At 41.7% G+C, this 22,890-nt stretch overlaps 2 protein-coding genes across 5 annotated transcripts in view; both read right to left on the reverse strand.

The window, feature by feature from the left end:
• The window catches only part of gng12b (guanine nucleotide binding protein (G protein), gamma 12b), a 25,239-nt gene extending 6,871 nt beyond the window's left edge, over window positions 1–18,368 (reverse strand). The window contains exons 1-2 of one of the 3 annotated variants that reach the window (XM_087176700.1): window positions 18,128–18,368; window positions 12,154–12,217 (exon numbers count right to left, since the gene is read on the reverse strand). Coding sequence is in view for 1 of the 3 variants with exons in the window: in XM_087176699.1 (XP_087032825.1) it covers window positions 4,944–5,080 (137 nt within the window). In the remaining 2 variants the exon portion in view is untranslated. Of the gene's footprint in view, window positions 1–4,943; window positions 5,229–12,153; window positions 12,218–12,389; window positions 12,413–18,127 lie in introns of those variants that run through there. The other 2 variants (XM_087176701.1, XM_087176699.1) reach the window with 2 other exon arrangements.
• A 1,003-nt stretch (window positions 18,369–19,371) lies between these two features.
• LOC111662596 (protein wntless homolog) lies at window positions 19,372–22,835 on the reverse strand. 2 transcript variants are annotated; one of them, XM_087176696.1, is made up of 12 exons: window positions 22,668–22,835; window positions 22,222–22,485; window positions 21,995–22,119; window positions 21,750–21,905; window positions 21,503–21,627; window positions 20,777–20,945; window positions 20,590–20,687; window positions 20,440–20,503; window positions 20,174–20,317; window positions 19,979–20,062; window positions 19,692–19,857; window positions 19,372–19,578 (listed from the first exon to the last, which is right to left on the reverse strand). In XM_087176696.1, the coding sequence occupies exons 1-12, from the start codon at window positions 22,771–22,773 to the stop codon at window positions 19,478–19,480; spliced, it is 1,602 nt and encodes a 533-aa protein (XP_087032822.1). In that variant the 5' UTR covers window positions 22,774–22,835; the 3' UTR covers window positions 19,372–19,477. The 2 variants fall into 2 exon arrangements, with proteins under 2 accessions (XP_087032822.1, XP_023272275.1); XM_023416507.2 differs by having other exon boundaries at window positions 21,503–21,639.
• Window positions 22,836–22,890: the final 55 nt, after the last annotated feature.

The raw sequence follows: 22,890 nt of genomic DNA on the forward strand, positions 1-22,890 counted from the left end.
CCCACCCCCCCACCTGAGCTTTGCAGCGGCAGGGAACAAGCTTCGGCAAGGGTGGGGTCAGCTGAAGGACAACAGATTCTCACTCCAGTTTCTGTCATCCTGTCCTTTTCTTCCCACCTGGGCCCCATGTGCAGAAAAACAGGTTCCTGTGAGTGTGTATAAGTGTGTGTGTGTGTCCCTGCCAGACAGTCACAGCCGTTTAAAAGTTCAAAGCCTTGAGTAATGTGCTTCTGATTCCCTGAGATATAAGTTCATGCATGGCCCTTCATACACACCCTGTGGAGAGGTATAGTGAGTAACATCCACGGATTAGGGCTGTCTTTGAAGTTTTGGTGACTTTTAGAAATCAATGGAAGAGAAGCAGCTAAAACAACCGTGAACCAGGTGCTGCTCTCTTTTGCTACATTTCATCCTGCATGTGTTCAGTTGATTGTTTTTTTTTGTTTGTTTTTTTTTGGCTTTGGGGAGATTAGAGAAGTGAAAAAAAGTGACACAGAGAATCTGCGCTACCATGTCTGAAGTTAAATCTGGAAGGCCAGATGCAATGCAATGTGCCCCCAGCTGTTACTATTAATACAGAAATGCTGTCACACGAATGCATGTGGGTGGGGGTCATCATGCCAAGCTGTTGCATGCAGATCACTGCGTATGACTCAAGTGTAGTAATGAGAATGACGTTTTTTGTCATGACAGTGGCGTGGCTCTGTGGATGGCAGTGTCACACTCAGTCACTCCACCACTTTGGTCCAGGCTCAAATATCACGACAACTATTGGATATATTGCAGTGACATTCATGGCCCCCACAGGATGAATCCTGCTGCCTTTGGTGATCCCCTGACTGTCCCTCTAGCGCCACCATGAGGTTGACATTTATGGTTGTGTGTGAAATGTCTTGACAGTTATTCTCTGGGTGGCCATGAAGTATGGTAAAGACAATCACGTCCCTGTCAGGAAGAATTTGTATTCATTGTCTTCGGATTGTCTGTCCGTCTGTCCCATATCTCACATACGCCTTGATGGAACTTCTTTAAATTTAACACCATCATTTACTAGGACTCATGAATGAAACGATTGGATTTTGGTGGCTAAAGGTCAAAGGCCAAGGTCACAGTGACTTCACAAAACATATTATTGGCCTTGTGAACGCAGTATCTCGGGAACTCCTCAAGGGAATCTCTTCACATTTGGCACAAATGTCCACTGGGACACAAGGATGTACACAGCACACTTTTCAGCCGTAACTCAAGACTTCACACAAATGCTTAATATTCTGTATTATCCTGAATAAACAGGGATGTAATCTGAAACTAGTCTGAGTGGCGGAGGCATACAGTACAACCGCGAAGCAGTAATTCTAGTTTAACCCTGTGACTTTTCCTCTAGTGTCATCATCACATTGAAATTCAATTTGAACTACACAGCCCTGAAACAGGTGCTGTTATTATGAAGACTAATGATGTTCCCATCAGCCTCAGCTGTACTCTGTGTTCAGTGAATTTATCAACAACAGCAGCATAATGCATGCAAGTCCCTAACTAAGTTAATACAGTTAACATCTGTTTTAAAGGATGATAACTAACTAACAGATAACTCCTTTGGCCTCAGGGTTTTAGAAAGGGGATAACACCTCTGTTCGCCATCCAGTGGTGTGCAGTGAAGTGCATAACTGTGGGGGAAAAAAGAAGAATTAGAAGATAAAAATTATATTTCAGGTTGTGGGACATAAGCAGACTGTACTATTACATATTTTAAAGTTAATAAATCCTTTCTACTCCACTTAAAGGGTTAGGGTTATATTGGGTAATACTGGAGTTGGTATCTATGTCTACTCTCAGTTTTAAGTTCCTACTTTAAGACTGACACTAACAATGGGCCTAAACTTGTTGAATGGACTGCACTTATCTACTCAAACACAAAGTGCTTTACAATGGAAGTCACATTCACCCATTCACACACACATTCATACAGCGCTTTTCTGCTCAAGCACATTTCACAATGTGGACTGGAGGAGCCGGGAATTGAACCACCAACCTCCCGATTAGTGGACGACCCACTCTCCCTGATAGCCGCCCCTTGGCATACACAAGGTCCTGCAGCCTATAAGGGTTAATGTTCCTCCTCTTTTTCAAAATCCAGCAACAAGTGTGGAAAACTTTGAACGAATACAGTTTGGGTTATTTTTGTCTTTTTCCGGATCAGATTACTTTCTCCTAATAACTCAGCTGTCATCACTGTAAATCCTCTGAAAACAAGAAACTGCCTCTTCAGTGGAACAACGCACACGGCTCAAAGAAAGAGCCCTCAGGGCACAGCTGAGTGTAACAGTTAATGAACCCTTTAGTCTGCCCTGTCTGCTCCCTGGTCCGGCGCTGCGAGTCGTCACGCTGACGGTCTTTGTCTTATCTTGTTCACTCAAAGACAATAGAGCCGCACAGAGCGGCTCCACAAGCAGAGATATTGAGAGTTGCTTTTGTGGTTTGGTGTCAGGAGGTAAAAAGTTGCAAATTCAATGGATAAGACACAGTATCCTACACCAGTGAGTGCATGAATCCGTGTGTGTGTGTGTGTGTGTGTGTGTGTGTGTGTGTGTGCGTGCGTGCGTGTGTGTGTCTGTCTGTGAATGCCCTGTGTGCAAGGTGGGCCAGGCTGCTATTTCCTGTTGAGTGGGAGACATGAAAGCAGTGAGAATTTTATGCCGTTGATATCTCTGCCCAAATGCACCAAACTGTCTCCACCCTACCATGGGAGAAAAACTCCCACCACCGACCAAAAAAAAAAAAAAATGCTCTGAACAGTTGACTGCATTCGTTGAAATCTCCCAAGGAGGGAAAAGTTAGCAGGATGAAGAAAAAAGAAAAAAAAAAAAAAGAGCCCGCTGTCTCCCACCAATACTTCCTGGAGACCGGGGCAGCCCTGGATCTGCACGGGTCTCCCCGACAACTGAGCTTTGTCTAGACAGAAACCAATGCTCCGCTCACCGGATAGGAATTCAGTAAACCCACAGTCCCACATTCTCACACCACCTTTAGCCTGACGCTCTCACATGGCACCGAACAAACCGAGTCACAGGTCTCATTGTTACAACGATCAGGCATTTACACTCCAAGCTCAATGCACCTCCCTGTCTTTCATGTGAATAACAGAAATTGGTGCATTTTGCTTAACAAGGTTTTTTTTTTTTTTTCTTTCTGTGCATCAAAATCAGCTCTTTCACTCTAACTATGTGGGAATGTAAAACCAGCTGCAGAAAATTCCTCTCATTCCATCTCCAACTGCAACACACACCGATCGTGTTTTGCTCACTTCAGATCAAGCATCTAAACCAGTAATATGGGATGCAAACAGTGTCGGGTAAGGGCATGGGGAACTGAATAACATGTCAATCCGAGAGGGCGACACACTTTTTTTCTTTTTTTTCTTACACGGCCCGTTGCTTTAGGATAAACATCAGCAATTCTTCCTCCCCAGCCTCACCGAGCCTCCAGAGCCGACCTTTTCATGCCATTCCTTCGAGGTTACTAACAAGAGTTCTCTCACCTTTTCCCCACTTCCCGCCTCCCATGCCTTACAAGCAGACACCCACCCACACAGTCATCATTTTACATGCATGCTAAGGTTTCTTTGTGTCTTTCTTTTATTGATTCTGTTTCAAGGGAAGGTTTACTCAGCATGATACAGACTGCTGGGATACTGGGTGTAACGTTTTCCATTTTTTAACTTTTTAACTTTCATACTTCAGGTTTCATTTTAACAGCTGCAGGATAATAGATAAGTTTCCATGCAGGACAGTTGCAAGGATTTTAGAAATACACGATGTTGTAAGTCCAGAGTTCCCCTCTGCAACCCCTCAACCTTAAGGAAATTCTGACCACACACAAAATATAAAGGCTCTGAATACTCTCTCATTTTATGTTTTCAACTGATCAGTTTCTATTTTTCATAAAATAGAAACCATGAAATGTCTAAATGATGTTTCTGCTACTAGGACTAAATCCTGGTAGGGAAACAATAAATCCTATATCTATGTTTTTACTATAATGTAAAACATATATATCTAAAACTACTGGAATCACCCAGTTCAATTACTACTCGTGAAAAAATGTTTATCTGCAGAATTCCCCAGATTGCTAAAACTCCAAAATTCCCATAACAAAACAGGCTATGATACTAAAGACATAACTTCAGCATTAATGTTCTACGATAAGATCAATAACGCAATTGCAGCTCTGTTTTATGTTCTCCATTTAGTAGCTGTCGTGGAGCTTCCTCTGCAGATGGAGTTCACCCAGTTCTCATACAATTGTTATGTGATTGAAAGCTCCACAACAGCTACTGTATATGGCAGCCTATTGCAAACTATTGTTTGCAAGGTTAGGGAATGAACCATCCCCCTTTAAATGAGTTGAATTTTTACTGGCATCAAAAACAATATTCTCAAATTGAAAACACAATGGGGGGAAGAATTTAACATCAAGCTTCCTCATGATGTTTCTCATGAAACTTTAGTGGAGAAATATCAGTCATGTCAGATACTTGGTTTGTGGATCAGAGTATTAATGAACTTCTTTACACTGGAGAAAATCAGCTCCACCACTCGGAGCAATGCATTTCAATTCTAATATTGCACACAATAAAAAAAAAAAATGCATCAAATGGAATCAACTGTATGAATGTTGCATGACAGATTATTTGAACCACGCATATAAAGTGACTGCATCAACAGGGTAATAGAGACTTAATGGTTAGGAAATGACAGAAGTCTTGTGGTGTGTGTATTTAAAGAAGACGATCTAATCAGCACATGCCCAGCACTGAGGGACCGTGTTGGTGGTAGGTGATAGGGAGGCTTCCTCACTGCTGCCACCTGACTGCTTATCATGATGAACAAAAGACAGAGAGACAGAATAAGGGGAGGGCTGGGAAAAAAACACAGCCTTCTGACCTCAGTAACAGGAATGACTCCCCCCGCTTCTCCTTCCTGTGAACTTTGGAGTGCCCCAGAGCTGAGTGAGCACTAAACAGCACATAATGAGCAGCCATGGGGGAGGCAGAGGAGAGGGCTGTGGACGTAAGAGCCATTGGGGTGGACACCACTTCCAAAGTGTCCTTTTAGGGAGGCTCCACAACTGGTTGCAGCTTTTGTCTCATGACATCTCTCTGTCTGGAAGCCACCTGATTGTGAGCCTGAAGTCTTGGTGCATTAGTAATCCGCCCTTTGGCCCTACACGTTATTACCAGAGAGTTTGCATACACGGTGAGCTGAGCGATTCAGAGCAATGAGGAAGGTATTATTAACAGTGAAAGAATCCCAAACATGCACCTCACCCAGATCCGCACAAGGTTCACTGCAGCACTGCAGGCACAAAGTGCACGTTTTCAGAGGGAGCTCACACGTTTCATTTACTTTCCTGCTGATTGTTTGTCTGAGAAACGTTTACAGCATCCCTGTAAAATATAACTCTCTCTGAGATGGAAAGTACATAAGTATTATAGTACTATTATTTTACTTGTATTTATTCGTTTTTGCACTTTATCCTTACACATTTTAGACATGAATATTGCACCTTTTACATTTATATTACAGCTATAGTTTCTAGTTCATTTGCAGATTAACATTTTACATACAAAACACGTGATGAGATTATAAAATATGATGCATATCAGCAATGCTCGCAGTATCCCATAAGCCACATTAGTTCTTTGTATTTAGTGCTGATTAGCAGATGTTAGCATGCTAACATGCTAAACTAAGACTCAACATGTTAAACATTGGACCTGTCAAAAATCAGCATGTTAACCATGTAAGCATTGTCACTGTGAGCATGATAGCATGCTGAAATCAGCATTTAGCTCAAAGCAGCTGTGTCTAAGACTGTCATGCCTCTCTCTATCTCATCCCTTATTTTCTGCCTGGATTCATATTAAAGGCAAAAATGCTCCTGCAAAAAAATCATCTTTTTTTTATCGTTATGGAGCAACATTGTTTTAGAGCTTTTCCAGTGAAAACAGCTGCCTGCTGTGGCTGAAAGCAACAACGTAAGAGAGTGGTCTCTCTATGAAGCTCCATAAACCGAAGGAAGCTGTAGGTTCAGACAAAAAGTGTCTGTGGGTTCAACACTGCAAGCGACCACTTTTACATACTATCACATTGTTTCCATATTTGCCACTTGATTCTTTGATGATATGAAAATATTAATTATAGCCACTTTATGATATGAGTACTTCTTCTTCCACCAGGGAGCTGTACAGTTTCATTTTGAGGAAACTGAGAATGAAAGAGTCTCTCAAGCAGTGGGGGCAAAGACCTTTCATGTTGTGATAAGGCGAAGAGAGGAGACACATCTCTTTTCCTCCTTGAAGTTGTGGCAGTTGCGCACAATTCATCATGGTGAAGTTCTGCAAAATGAGAAAGCAGCAACAAGAGAATCTGAAAAAAAAAGAGTCTTGGGTGTAGGTTCAGTATAGACCTGGGTGTGACACTGTGGTGGCAAAAGCTAAAACCGTATGTCTCCTGTTGTGCCTTCACTCATGCAAATAGGCACATGTTTGTGCTCACGCTCTCTATGCTGCTCAGTAGCAGATGAACGCCAACACGTGAATCGGATGTGACAAGTGTTATGAGAGTTAAAATTCCAAGGAAACGTATAGATATTTGCAAAGGAGGAATGTGAAATATGCATTTATCTTAATTCAAAGGCCTGCACACATGCATACTAACTACCACAGTCTACTGAATCCACTCACAAGATTTATTACAGAACCTTTGTGTCACTGTCTGGAGGTAAAACTCAACAGCTTTTCTTGCTGAGTACAAATACCAGAATGTGGTTTGACAATGCAAGGTAAACACACTTCTGAATACACATTATCACGCTAGAGTAAATGATTTACGTGAGTGAAAACATTTATGCCATCATGAGGTTACAAAGACCCAGACAAGTCTGCTCCTTTAAAGGGCAGAGGTCTGTTATTTAATGCAATGTTAACCTGCTTATTATCTAAAATAAGGAACTCATCTTCTCTGCTTTACCTCAGCTAACAATGACATAGATTATATGATATTCATACCCTGTCTGGTGCAGAGACTTCAACTGATGACTGAGCCTTTTTCAGTCATGCATTTTGGAGCATTATAATGCTGTATTCATTCAAAGCACCGACCAGGATCTCACAGGGAAAGTATGTGCGGGCCGGTTGCAGCGGTTTGTTTTCAGAACAGTGTAACTCCAATGGAACGCGGCTGCAATGCTGAGCAGCATACCACCCTGTTTCGCCCCTAATGAACATCAATCAAAGGTGCATTTTTACAGCGCTACAGACCACCAAGTGTATACGTGCAAGGCAAAGCAGTCAAAGACAACTTATTTCTGGACTGGAAAATATTTCCTTTGCCACCGTCTGGTGGAGGAAAACGTTTCAGGAAAAAAAATCAAACCAGGAAAGAGTAGCTTGTAGAAAAGAATGTCAGGCATGTAACCAGTGGCTGGGCAGATTTTCTGGGCAGGGTGACATCCTGACTGCTGCTTGGTCTTCCTCTCCTAACTGCCAGACCCTTATGTTTGTTAACTGGATGCCGACATTCCCTGGACGGCTCCTCCAGCAAAGATCAGGGTGGCTGGAATTCTTGTCTGGCAGACACGTGGCACAAGAGTGTCTCAAAGTGGACACGGCAGCAACTGAACAGATAAAGAAAGTTGTGTGGACTGTTTATTGTCAGGACCCTGCTGCCATGATTACAGGGGTTTTTAAGAGAAACATTGTGTTGCTATGCAGAAGCACTTTGTAGGATATTGAACACAAGCATGTAGAATGACAAAGAACTGAAACAAGTGTACAGCACCACAGCAGCTCTGTGAGACTGTACTTCCAACACAGCAGTGCTTTGAGCTAACATTAGCATGTTGCTGATGTTAAACAAGGAAAATATTTAGCATGTTCACCCTCTTGGTCTAGCATGTTAGCATGCTGACATTTGCTAATTACCACTAAACAGAAAGCACTAAACAGGTATTTGGTCATAGACTGACGTTTTGAACAAATTAAAAATTTGACCTGATGCATCAGAGGAAAAGTCAAAAGATCATCAAAGTGAGTGAGAGTATAATTCATCCTGAGGGGAATATGAATGTCTGAACCATTTGGGATCACTAAAGTGATATTGTACAGATATTTGTGCAAATGCATCTAATAGATGTGGAGATATTTCTCTGGATAAGTGAAAACTTTGACCTGCTGGTGATGGCAGAAGAGAGGTCAGGCAGTCGTCATCCTCTGGGGACCACGCATATCTCTACAAAATCTCATGCAACCCTTTCAAAAGAGCACCCCACCACCTCAGCAGTGAAGCATCCTATCATCTTTTTTTATTCCACACATTCTTTTTCCTTGTCAACTCCTGGCACCTACATTACCCACAATGCAACTAGACTGATAACAGTTCAGTCCAAGATTGAAAGTGGGTAATGCTATTAGTGGCTAGCCTCAAGCAGAGATGCGGAGCGGGCTAACATCACAGCCTCAGATTTTTTATCTGATTTTCTGCAGCTGCCTCTGTGTCCAAAAAAGGTTTGAAACCACTTCACATATGCCGTAGCATTCCTCAAGACCTGTACAGAATTTGATGTGTAAAATTAGCGTACTTCCCTTTCAAGACATTTCACAAAAACAAAAAACAAAAAGGAAGTAAAAAGAGTAGTCAGAGCATCACCAAAATCTGCAGGGTTCATCCTCTTGCGACCATTAATGTCTGTGCAAAACTTGGTCGAGATTTGGTCGTCGTGCTGGACCTATAAGTAAGCAGTAGACCGGCCTGCTGACGTATCCATCCCCAGAGACATGACGCTAGCCTGGATAAAAACAATATATACACATAACCTTGCATGCAATTCCCTCCACAGACAGAGGTGAAGACAGCACCTGGCAGGCAGTTCTGTGAGAATCCTACCCATGGAAACAGGATCTGCAGTGACCTAGTTGTTGAGTGGGTTGATAATATGTCACAAAGAGGCAAGGGGGGGGGGGGCATGGTAATTGCACATCTGAACCTGCAGTAATAATTCATCCACACTAATGGTTTTGTGTAGGCTCGATGTTGGCTCGGGGGTTAACATTCTGTTTTCTTCCCATAACTTTTCCCATCACATGGGAAACATCCCTGTGCTAATAAACTACATAACATTTATATTATTAATCTGATGCATGTGGTTCATGTTGTAAATATTTTTTCAGGTGAACATGAAAAAGGTTGAATTCAGTGGCTGAAGAAGCCCCAGCGGCACACTAGTGATACTTTCTAAGCCCTGTGGCAAAAAGTTAATGAGACTATTAGTCCTACTTCAAAGCCAACATGTGTCTACATTATAGCTGTGCAGATAGCACAGCTAATCTCAAGTGGTATTTGCATGCATCTAGGGCACTCAGAGGCCACCCAGTGCACACGGATCCTGGTTTGAATTTCCAGAATCGGGGGTCCATGTCCATAGATAACATTGAGAACATAAATCTCTGCGAGTCTAAGATTTATTTCTATAAGCAACACAAACTACATCATAGATCCTGGGAAGAGAAGAAAGCTTCTAAAGATATTGTACATGAGAAAAAGAATACATTCAGATCTGTCTCTCGCAGATCAAACAGGTTTTTTCTTCTGCTTCTAAAGAAATTCAAAGCGTAGCATGTGTGGCATGAGAGAAACACACAGCTTCACGTGCAGACATATAAGCTATTTCCATCTGTATTAACATATGGCTACAGATGGAACCTGCAACCACGAAAAAAAAAAAAAAAAACATAAACCATACATAACCAGTGCCGGCTTGCTGGTCATGGATGCAAGCCATCAGAACTGGTGATCAAATGAGTATTAACCACATTACTTCCTGCACAAGGAACAGCCACTCCCGCCTCTGCCCCGTAGCTAACCAACATGAGTAGGAGTGTGTATGTGTGTGTGTGTGTGTGTGTGTGTGCGTGCGTGAAGAGGAGGGGGGGGGAGTGGGAGGAAGATTTGGAAGGAAAGAGCTGGTTGTTCAGGAAGCAGACGTAGTGCAACAGAGCAGAAGGAAGATGCCCATATATGAGCAGATACTTATGAAACAGGATGGAGAACATGCCTGAAGAGGCCTGAGATCTCCCCTGGGTGCAACAATAATGCAGTAAATGTGTAAACCTCCTCCTACATGTATAAACACACATCCTGGCACTGAGAAGCTCAAGTTGCAGCAAGCCCAAACTTTCATTCAACCTGACACCTACACCCCGGTCTAGTGTATTCAGTAAACATCCTTACCCGAAACCTTGTTGTTATGTAATGATCAATACAATCAGGTGTTCAAAATGCAAGCAGGGGTTTGGATGATTTATCATTTCCCACAAATAACCAGTGGTATCAGTGCTGAATCCATTAATAGGAAGCAGGTTTCTGTTTCTGCCAACTGTGCACAATAGACAGAGGCCCTGGAGCTGATTAGCAACACACCTGCACACTGGCAAAAAAGAGCCTTTGTTTAACACCTGCATGTCGACTGGGTCACTTTTTTCCCCTCTCATAATATGTGTGTGTTTAGGAAGTCACGTCTAGAGGTATTTTCCCTTTTTCTGAGCTAGAGCTAATTTTAAAAAGTTTTTTGTCCTGTTCTTTCCGTTGAGTTGAGGGACTGCCCCACAAACGACATTGTACTTAACTTAATTCAAAACTACCTTGTACTGATTATTGGTCAATGTTTCTTTCTCTGGGTGCCGTTAGAAATCCACTGTCCTGCCTCATTTTTCCCTACGGAGGGGAAGTTTGAGTTTTATTGTGTTGCACTCACGTATGTGCAGAATATTTCCTGCGTGAAAAACCTTTTAATGCACTGCGATGATGAGCCTTAAAGCAACATATGCCACCACACATGAATGTCCATCACATGTGAAAATACAGATAAAAATAGAAAAACGGAGTGCAGCAGGTGTACATGCTAAAGTTATAAAAAAAAAAAAATTGATGACTCCCTGATTCACAGTGATTCAATAGCAAAAGCAAATAAACAAAGAAAGAGGGTTTTAGCAAACTGATTTTTTTTTCAAGCATTATACAGTATAGTAGGAAGAGCGCTACAACAGCTGAGTGGAATAGACTGCACAATGCTGCCATCATGTGGAGTAAATTTATTACTACAAGGCGTGAGCTGCTTAGAGGATACGTTCACATTTTTAATGCAGTACTGCTATACCCACATGTACACTGAAATAGTTACTGGTTGCTGTAATCACTCCTCCTGTTTACGATGGCTGTAAAGAAATGTCTTTCTAATGTAATTCCACTGTAAGTGGTTGGGGAAAATCTCCACACAGAGCTTCGTTTTAGTCTTTAGACAAATGAAGTACGCATCCTCTAAAGTTAAAGTAAGTGAGATGATCCCTGTTTCTGTTGAGCCACAGGAGAGGCACGGCAACAGAAAGAGTGGAATTTGTAATAAAATTACTGTGACTGTTGGAGTTTCCCACCTGATTCAACAGACGACCACTACTGAAACCTCATGTTAGCTATGGTTAACCTTCAAATGACATAATTCAACCTCTACACGTGACCGGACTTCATGTGTAAAATCTGTGGTATTCCCCTCAGCAAGCGATGATACCACGGGACACATTTCAGAATAAGAAAAAAAAACATATTCAAACTGCCACAGCCTGCTCGCCGCCATTTACAACAGCACTGTAAACTCTGTTTTTTATCACCAGAGGGCAGCACCTCACAGCACAGGCCGTTCATAGTGTGACTGCAGATATGAAAGATTTATGTATACTGGGTCAGATTAACCTCCTAGGACCTGGCGTCCACATATGTGGACCTCACATTTTGGGTTCTCTAGACCACAATACTAACTTTTTCTCAACAAAGGCCTGGTGACCACATATGAGGATATTATACTGCCACTCAGTAATCGAAATTTAAAACTAATGTCCTCATATGTGGACATCATTTTTCTCAGGTCCCAATCAGCCTATATAGCAAAGAATAGAGCTCGGGTCTTAGGAGGTTAATAATGGATAGACTGGTGTAGCAATGTTTGTAATCTAATCCTTCTCTCAATTACAGTAGAGGCCGGGGACGCTGGTGGCAACAGCTGACTCGAACGAGAGACACGGTCTACAACAGAGACACTGACCTGTGTGGGAAAAGGTCTCGAGGAGCATGTATTGGGTGTCCCAGTCTCTGTGATCAGCATAAATCTGGAAAAGAAAGAAAAGTGAATGTGTTAGAACTTGTCACTAGCTATGACAGCAAACCAACCAGTGAAATTAAATGGGTTTGCAACACCAGAGAGTTGGAAGTGAGCATAAGGTGGAAAACATCAACGTTCAAGACAATGGCAAATAGTTAAACCTCATCAGACACACTGACAAGATTTGTAGGAAACTGTTTATTTATCAGTCTTCTCAGCAGACCGTGAGACCATACGCTCCCACAGTGCGATGAATGCCAGTCCACTGACACCACTTGCCTCATCACTTAGGGAAAAACGCTGAGCGCTGGCAGGCCGAGTCGCTTGTGGGCGGAGATACTCGAGCCTCTACTCTATTTGCATTCATTACCACATTCCAGTGAAACCAGTTACATGGCCGGTCCTTTGGTGTGAGAACTCTCTGTGTGTCTTTGCACTCTCCATCACAACAAGTAGGGGTGGGGCTTGGTAGTGTGTGGTGTGAACTAGAGAGTAGACAGTCCCAAATACTGTTCAAGCTTCTCTCTGTTTGCTTTCAGCACTCACATTTCTCCCTCGTTTAAAGGCTTAATCCATCATACACATATCTTAAACATAAAAATGAGAATTTACACGAGGAAATTGCCCTGCAAAATAATAATAATAATGATAATTATCAATGGATTTTACGAAGGAGACTTTCTTGATCTCAGGGTCAGGAAACTACGCGAAGATGCTTACATATGCCAACTGGCAATGCTTTATACAGTATGTTCACATTTATTAAAGTAGCAATAATACAATATTGGCCACTTGAGGCAGAGAACGAAGCTATACAACAATATAACCTATTATCACCTTATAAAGTTGTTACAGAGAAGATGTTAGCAGTAGGCAGTGATAAATCTCTGTGTGTTTGTGACTATGGATGACACCTTTCACATTAGCGGTATCATTTGATCCATTGTTTATATAATAAATATGGTTTAGTGCATATTTAAGTAGCATTTGTGCTTTTCCCATGATTCATTAAAAGCACAGTTTGGGATTGAAAACAAAAGCTTTACCGGACACCAAGTCTAAGATATGAACCTTCTTTCACTGCTACCATTCAATTATGACACTGCCACAGGTTTGTTTACATCAGGCATGTTCGTGAACACAGGACTAGCCCGTCTTCAATGAATTAGGATAAAACAACAACGTGAATATAACAAAATAAAACAGTTCAGGGTGAACCACAGCTTTGCTTGAGTCAGTGTGTCGAGCGAATCTCTGAATTATTTCAGCCTATATATAGCAGTCCAAGTTATATTTCACAGAAATACAACATATTATCACAGTAGGAAGAACTGTTCATGTGTTAAACTAACACCTAGAGCTCTGTTATTGTACAATGCTGAAACCAAAGATGTTTTACCTGCTGTGTTCCAGTTGCTAAGCAACCTCTTCCCTCCATGTAATTTACTGTGCTGTCCAGCATCAGTGCAGGGCGGTGGAGAATTGTTGTATGTCAGTATAAAAAAAATAACGGGAATTACTATATAATGAAATCAATATAAAGCTTTACACAATAACTATTTACAAATGTGTTGATCTGTACATACAAACACTTCCTCACTAGGATATGAGTAACATCCTTACAGTTATCATTCATGCATTCATTCACTTCTGCAAGTATTTAGTTAAATCCATTTTTATATGTAGAATATCAGGGGGAAATGTTTTGCTATCAGTAGCCTAAGAATATTAAACATATTCATACAAATACCGAGTTAGTTAACCAGTTAAATCAGGGACACGTGTCATAGAAATTAGTTTAAATTTTTGATTATGCATGGTGTTCTTGCTTCAAAACAAATATTTAAATTTGCAGTATTTTGCTGTTACAACTTAGGTATTCTAATATCTTAGTGGACAGAAAAAAGAACAAGGCTGAGCTGTAAAAATCTGTGTCGTGTAATCTCAGTTTTCCTTCATTCATCATTTTAAATGTGTAATTTTGAATTTTTTTGTTATATAGTGGTCATCTGTGTTCAATAGGTCTAGTTTAATTGAAATACCCTGAGAGACATACATAGTACAACCTATCCAGCTAATTACACATCAGTGCATACCTGACCCACAGGCAGCAGCTGACCGGAGGGCGGGCATAAAGAGAAGATAATTAAATTTAATGACAGTGGCTTTATTAGGAGACTCATTCCCCTGATGCTGCACAGATGCACCACAGAGACCCGGAGTTGATCTGTGTAATTGTGTCGGTTGAGCTGCATGTCATGTGGGACTGCACAAAGCACACATCTATAAATGTCCTACTGCAGCAACATGACAGATCCCACAATGTCAGCGAGACCACATACAGGGCGACGCCGGCCGGTGACCTGGCTGCCGTCACTCAGGCCCGCGTGTCACTCGGCGGGGACAATGACCCAGAAGCTGCAAGGACGTCCTGCCACAGGGACAGGAAGAGCAGCAGTGAGGCAGCACTTTTTACTCTCACTGTCTGATCAAAGGCTAAAGAGTTTTGAAGTCCCAGGGGCTCTATGAGCTATAACTACAAAGACAAATTCAAAAGCAACCAAACTGCGCCCCACTGTGCTCTCTTAATTCAGACATCAATGACTCTGAGGTCAACTACTATCAATCAATACTCTGTCAAACCTACCACCAAACATATGCAGGAACATACGCACCACATGAGACTTCTACCTGTTGCTGCTCTGAATCAGAAACACATGACCCGAACAGACTGACAGTAAGAATAAATCATGAACCTGCAGCAATCTGCTAACTATTAGCAGAACTATTAACTAATTATTTCAAGGCAACACTCTGCTATTTGACATCGGCATCACATCCCAGTCGAACATATTTGCTTCCCCAAAAAAATGTGCTAATTCCTTCATCACAAGCTAAATCCACTTAAGATATTGTACCAACAAAGGCCAATCTATATAATGGACCAATATCAAACTAAATACTTTGTTTGCACTCTCAGTTTTTTCTACAGAAACCAGGATGTTATTTTAACCTAATCCAGATTCCTGATCGTTGCCTGTTAGAGCGGGGCGGCTGTGGCTCAGGAGGTGGAGTGGGTGGTCCACTAACGGGAAGATCAATCCAGATACTGAACACCAAATTTCCTTCAATGAAGCATCGGTGTGTGAATGTGTGTGTATATTAGAAAAAGCTCTATATGAATGCATGGGTGAATGTGGCTTCCACTGAGTGGTTGATAAGACTTTATAAGTGAAGTCCATTTACCATTACAGCACACAGATACATCAACTGGAGTGACACAGTTTCTTTACATTAACTTAATGTAAAGAATTGCTCCTCAACTTGGTCACCGTGGCAATAAATATTGAACTTCAACTTAAAGAACACAACAGCTAAATATACTGTAACTACTAACAGTCAACCAGGACTTTGGTTTACAGCTGAAATCCCTGATTATTGTTTTTTTTATCAGGTATTTGGTTGATTTTTTTTTTCAATTAATGTGGAGTCACGGATTAATTGTTTCATGGAGGAAATATCAAATAAAGAGTAAAAAAAAAAAACAAACAAAGAAAAGCAAAATCACAAATTCTCAGGTGACAACTTTGAGTTACTTGGTTTGTCTGACCAATGGTATAGAACCCAAAATAAGCAGGACATCCTCACATTTGCAAAGGTGGAACCAGATCATTTTAAGATCAATTACTGGGACAACAGTGTGCATGCAAACATATCATCAGTTTAAAAATGTCAAGTATCTGTGACGGAAAGCCATTAGAGCCCGTCCTGAAAAGCCTGCATCACTTTCTGATAAACAGTTAATGCTCATGCTCCGGTGAGGAGGCCGAGACGTGAGCTCTGACGTGTGTCAAAGCAGCGCAGCATTTTTCACATATCGCTGTGGACTAACAGGGCTGGAGGCTGAGCGCGGCGGCTCCTCTGTGTTGACTGGAAGCATTCTCTGAAGGTCTTTGTGACCAGACCGGTGACGCACAGACGAGCTCCCAAGAGGCCGAGCGTGGAATTTGAGTCTAGGGATGGAGGGGGCAAATGGCGGGTGGGGGCGGCGGGGGCAACACTCTCACAAGATTAAACTGCACTAAGGTCTGCACCAGTGACTGTGGTGTAACCAGGCAACATGGTCAAACCCACGTCAGCAACCAGAAAATCACACAGGTGGAGTCACAAAAAAAAAAAACCACTTGGATTCCTTTCTTTTTCTGCTCCGTTACAGAGTTAATCAAGAGTCACATTAAGTGTTTATGTCAGATATTCCTGTTTAATCATCTTGAGATGCTGTAAACTCCACACACAGTTCTGTTGTAAACACGCTCACATAAATCTCATTCTGAAGATTTACAGACACATAAACATGTCGACAGCTCAAACCATCTGAACAGCCCTATTTATCCACATCAGTTTGGAGAGCAGCAAAACTCATTGTTACTGTGCTAATACCACGTGTTCCCCTCAGACAGCTCACTGTTAGACTACTAGGAAGGGTACTGAACTTCAAGCATGTCTGCAGCATGTTGCACCGCTTCCTAAATGTGAGTATTTGCTGCTCGTCTCTGTTTTATATCATTGTAAATTAAACACCTTTAGGTTTTCAGCTGTTAATGAGACAAATCTGAATGTGACACCTAAAGCCCTGGGAAACTGTGATGGGCATTTTTCTCTCTCCTTTGACATTTTATAGACTAATTGATGAATCTGATGAACAGAGTAATTGATAATGAAAATCATCATTTGTTGCAGCCATACTGCACTGGCACAAAATGTGCACTTTCACAAAGGCCTATGTATTTCTCCACTTAAAAAAAAAAAGCAAAGAAAGTTTTATTTTGTCATTCTTGTATCATATTGACATCTGTGGGGACTCAAAAGCAGCACAAACCAGCATCAGCACCCGCAGCCACAACCACATCAGTGGAGCTTCAGGGCCAAGCTGAGTCTGACACAACAACCAAAGATTAGTAGTCAAGGTTAAAAAACAGACGTACTACAGAGACTTAACCGAGATAACAGACTGCCTTATTCTTCTTCTTTCTTTTTTTTTTCTTTTAAACCTTATTATTGCAATCGTAACAGTGACACTGAGCAATCTTCCTCTCCTGACCTCACAGCAATGTGCAATGCAGTGAGGTAAGGAGAGGAAGCCTGTGTTGTTTTGTTGCTTGCTTGTTAATATTGTTGATATGCAGCATCAGGCAGAAGTAAAAAGGCTTTGTACAAAAATAGTTTTAAAAAAACCCACATTTGACCAGTATGAGTTTTTGCACTCTGGTTTTTGAACGCTGATTCTATTCCTCATGTAACCACTGATGTTTTTCCTCCTCCAAACATTTAACATGTTTCTCACAGTGTTTCCCTCACAATTTGTTGTGAGAGTTTATATAGTATTCTCTGGTTTGTCCATGCCTTTCCATATGACATAAACTTTTGATTCCATACTGGTTTTATTTTATCAAAGAAAACTGTAAGCCATATCACTGTTTGTAAATCTCTCTCTGGTATTCACTGCACTTTAACAACAGCCTGGAGCTTCACAGAAACACATTTCCACGTTACTGAGAAACAGGTCGTTCCCTCTTCTATTCCTCTCTTCTTATACGACCACCTGTCACCTACGCCGCTTCCACACACCTGTTCACCATCCAGTGTATATGCAGGATGTTATTTACTCACAATTTCACATCCTAAATCTCATATGGCAGATGAAACAGACATATCAACTTGATGAACACACATTTAGCTCATCGTGGTGTTGTGCTTGTTTCTTGTTTCCATATGCATGTTCGTGGTTTGTGTTAATGGGCTGGAGCTCCCAGTTCTCCAGCTGCTGCTGTTGTTTAACCAACACGAAGCTATCATGACATGTTACAGCTGCTCAAAGATCATTCATGCAATCTCTCCGCCGATACTCGATACTCACCTGGCCTCTGTCGGATCCGACACTTTGATCTGAATTTGTTTTTCGTTTTTCAAAGTCGAGCCATGAAATAATCCAGATGGAGCTTCTTTAATTTAATAAAGAAAAAAAAAACTGCTCTCTAGTTGTGTCGAACGAAAAGTTTCACAACAGCGAAAACACACATTGAACCCTGCTGATGTGAAAGCGCAGAGACACGGAGAGAGTCAGCTGCTGCTGGCGGCTGCTGAGCTGCTGGGCTGGGACCATGGACTGTGTAAAGAGGCTGGGACTCTCCTGTTTGCAAAAGACAACAGCGCCCTCTGTCGGTAACACTGAACCCTGATTCATCCTAGACAGGCAACACTTTAAATCCTCCTGTTTGTTTAGATAAGTCTTTATGACAGTGTTTTTACAGATAACTGAGGCCTAACTTCTCATGTGGGCACCTGTAAATGGAGACTAGTGTTCAAACAGATGATAAGGTAGAAATACGGATGTTTGCTCAAAGCCAGTTTTGCATTCACTGCAGTGATATTTAGGGTGAACACAACTCTACAGCGCTGCTGTTAATGCTGGAGTGACCGGGGAAAGTTTGTCCAAATGTTTGACTGGTACTGTATATTATAAAATGTGGTCAGGAGAGGCATTGAAAAGACACAGATGAACAGTAACCTGACACTGATAGAAACCACGCAGAGCCATGAATAATCAGGTCATGTTCTATATCATATCCTGAATATGGTTAAAACCAGGATAATAGGCCAAAGAACTGTGTGCACATGACGATATGAATTTACAGATGATGCTGATGGCATGGCACAGACCAGAAAACAGAAGCTGAATAGAGTTAAAAAAATAAAGTATTAGATTATTATCATTGTCATAAGATAGTCAAATGACAAAGTCAGACCTCTGGGGGGCGCCAGAGCACAGCACCTCTCTAAATCTGGTGATGCAAATATCAATCCTGCTGCTGCTTTGCAAATTTGAGATATTAGTTTGAGTGAAAATGTCAGAGGTAAAGATGATCTGTCGGTACTGCCTCTCATCAGCACGACACAAACTTTACGGAGGCAAGATTGTAAATAGGACCTTGGGCTTGTTTGGAGGTTCTGGCAGCAGCGCCTGGTATATGGATAGATGGTCGTCCACTGGGAGGGACCCCATCTTCCTCCACCGCGGAGGTTACATAAAAACAGACATGAAAGAAACATTCTTATAGGATATATCCACATTTATACACGAATACTCGCATACACAGCATATTCACGCATGATAATTACAGGGGTGTTTTATTTAATGACGCCATGGCACAGGGGACAAAACTCAGGCAACGTCTACAGGTTTTCTAAACTGCACCGAGGCTGGCAGTTATTCCTCAGCCACCTTCCCAGTGATCCTGTAGGTCTCTGTGGGGCCCTGCTCTCCACATGTCAGCTGCGTGTCTTGGCTTTCCGGCTTCTCCGTCATATCTGTTAATAGTGAGCATGACCTCGTTATCTTGTCTCCTGTTCACCAAAAACTATCTCCTCTCATTTGCTCTCACAGAACTGGATGCTAAGTATACAGCAGAAACGTTACAGACCTGCGGGTCGACCGTCTCCCGACTTGTCTCTGTGGTGCTTGTGGGAAGGTGCATACAGGAAGATGATGGTGAAAACATAGAGGTTCCACATGCCGTAGATCCCCGTGAGGAAGGCACTGTGGACCTGGAGAGTGTAGTCTCCCCGGTGCCAGTGACCTTCACTGACCTGGTGAGAAATAAGAACATTTGGCATTATTTTAGGAGTTCAGTCTTGTGAAAAAAGTAAATTATATTATAAAACCAGTCATTAAAACTTCCATGTTGATTATTATGGGAATAATACCTACTTGATTTAAGATAAAGAAGATGACAGTCATGGCTGCACATGCTAGAGTTACCAGCATCAGAAACTTGAACCTGAAGATTATACCCTGCCAATACCAGCGAGAGTGGAAAAACAAACCAGAATATTGTTTCATCCATCGTATAAAAGGTTTTTTTTTTTGTTGTGATAAAGATATTAGATAAAACAAAACAAAAACCTTGTAGTGCAGCCTCCTAGCCTGTGGCATTGACGGAAGTTGCTGTATTTTCCCACCGATGTTCCTGAACACACAACGCACCATGCAACACAGGGAAAGGAAATACAGGCAAACAGAAATCCCTGCCACAATAATAAAGGTAATCTGTGAGGACGGTCATGGAAAAAAAAAAAGCCTTGGTGTCACTAAGAGACGCACATTTAAGGTGTGATCTTAAAGAGAAAAATCTGACTTTTTATAATACAGTGTAAATATTTGAAGGATACTGAAATCTTTGTCCCAATTTCTGATGCCCACACACTGTAGAAAGGGTTGGTCAAATGAACCCCCCTTTAAAAGAAATGAAGCACATTAATACTCGTAGAAAACAACATCCGAGAAACACAAGACCTCGTCAAGAGCAGCTGCATCGTTACCTTTCACTCAGGTCAAATATGAGGAGAACAGATGAGCCGAAAACCACGAGCCCGACCTGCCACCAGTACGCTGAGAGACGATTCCTCTGACTTTGGTCCTAAAGGATTTGTTGTCGGAAGAAAACAGCGTTAACTGTCATGAAAGTATGGAGGAAGGTACGGTTGAGAACAAGTACAAAACGCTAACCATGAGATGCTCCCCGCAGAAGATGATCCAGAAACAGAAGAGCGTGGAGTAGAAGATGCCCTGTTGGACGTCCTCAAACAGCAGCATCCATGTCCACTCAAAGCCCAGGGAGAGCCACTCCACGGGTACATTCAGGAACGTCATAGAGATACCCAGAGCGAAAATCACCCTGAACAAGGCAGATACATGCTATAATGACTTGCTCTTAAAAAGGCAAGTAACATTATTCTGCAGGCAGAGTATTGACCTGGTTCTACCAGGCCAATCATGCACTCAAGATCAAGACTTTTTCATGCCACCCCTGAAGCCTTTCAAACCTCTTAAAAGGTATGATACAAGGTTCGTCTGTGGCTTTAAGCTCTCATTGAGAGACTAAAAGAGAGAAGAGGTGCACTTTAACTTAAGAGTGATGGGGCTGTTGCATAACTTCACCCTGCCTTTTAAAAAAAGATGACGCTGTGTTCAGTCTGCAATAAAATAAAGTATCTAAAGCCTGTACAATTAACTAGGTTTATAAAGTATAAGTGACATTATGAAGTAAGATGTGGCATGAAATAAAATGGTCAGTTGGGAAAATGCTATTATGATGTTTTGATAGATATATATATATAATATTGACAGTTTTGGGTTCTATATGTTTAATACTAAAATCTAGCAATATTCTTGATGTGGCTACACATTACTAGAAATGGTTAAATAAATGCATTCTTCCTTATTGACTCATACTTTTCCAAAAGGACTGGCGGTCTCGCCATCAGGCTGATTCTGTGCCAGTACCAAGCCGTTGCCACAAATATCCAGGGAGTGAACACAGTCTTGATGCTGATCCACACTTTAGTGAAGCCTCCATTCTGATGGATGCCCTTAGAGAAGGGGGACATTAAAATGTGATTGTGGCACATGCAGGCTCTGGAATTCAATTCAATTCAATCAAAGCATATAATGAAAGTAAAAATAGTAGAATTTAACTCACCACTATATGGATGTCCTTTATTTCTCCAATGCCAACATTCACTGTGTCATTCACTGGCAAGCGCAGGTTGATTAAAAAATATTTGTGGGCAACAGTACCCAGCTCCATGAATGGTATGGGGTCACAGTGATAAAAGCGACCTTCGTTGTCATATGTCTGCAGAAGCGTGGACTGTTAGTTACTGAGCAGAGACAAATTTTGATAGAACTTATCTGCATGCATTAAAAGCAGTCATGCAGGTTTACCTTGGGGACTGTAAATACACATCTGAGGGGCCTTTGCTCCACTGAGTGAAATTTTGCAGTCCACTCAGACATCAGATCATCCCTGTATGCGATGCCAGCATCAATAGTGATGACAACATCATCCTCTACACAGACAGGGACATAATCCAGTTTATCATATATCCACAAGAACTACAGTGGCTTGAAGCTATATTATTTATTTTCCTGACAAAGACAACACATCTTACCAATCTGATTGATCATCTTGAATGCAATGTCAAACTGTAGAACAGTCAGCATATACTGAAACCAGGGGCTCATCTCCATGTTGGGAAGAGGGACATGTACAGCAAAAACAATGTCATTGGCATCCAGTGTTTTTGCCAAAGGCTCATCAAAACTGCGGACCTGCTGGCATCGATTTGATCCCCACGGCACGAGCCAGCCGCGTGCCTTGTGGCGGTTTATACATTTGGTGGCCAAGTAGCGGATGGCACTGGTGGGGCTGGGAGCTACGGCAAATGGGAAATGATCTTTCATAGACAGCTTATTTATTTAGCAGCAATAGGAAAGCTGGTTCAAATAGACTTTTGGTGCACTTTTAACACATAAACCATGCATCACACTTTCTATGAAAAAAACAAACTATTTCTACTTACAATCAATAATAAAGTAATAGAATTTGTCTACTTACCTATTAAAGCTCCAATCATGATGGAAAGAATTTGAAGAGCAAAAATAAAAACACCCAAGAAAACCAATTTCTTAGTGCTCATGTTCTCTATGATTGCCCCTGCCATTTTTAAGAGATTGTTTGAAAGAGTAACGCTCGAAACGTCTCTTGGTCCCAGCAGGCTAAGTGCTTCACTGCAGCTTGTCTACCTGCTCGCACAGATCTGACTGTCCTCGGGAAAACA

Source organism: Seriola lalandi, unplaced genomic scaffold, assembly GCF_002814215.2.
Source record: "Seriola lalandi dorsalis isolate HSWRI2012SDOR001 ecotype SW California unplaced genomic scaffold, Sedor1 jcf7180002054566, whole genome shotgun sequence".
In the NCBI taxonomy this organism is placed as follows: Eukaryota; Metazoa; Chordata; class Actinopteri; order Carangiformes; family Carangidae; genus Seriola; species Seriola lalandi.

Bases quoted from the DNA above. Each gene is read 5' to 3' on its own strand.
- LOC111662596 (XM_023416507.2), bottom strand. From the start codon at position 22,773: ATGGCAGGGGCAATCATAGAGAACATGAGCACTAAGAAATTGGTTTTC. The intron at 19,858-19,978 runs GTAGGTATTATT...ATTTCTCACCAG, and splicing joins TCTTCTTTATCTTAAATCAA to GTCAGTGAAGGTCACTGGCA. The intron at 19,579-19,691 runs GTCTGTAACGTT...CACTATTAACAG, and splicing joins GGGAGACGGTCGACCCGCAG to ATATGACGGAGAAGCCGGAA.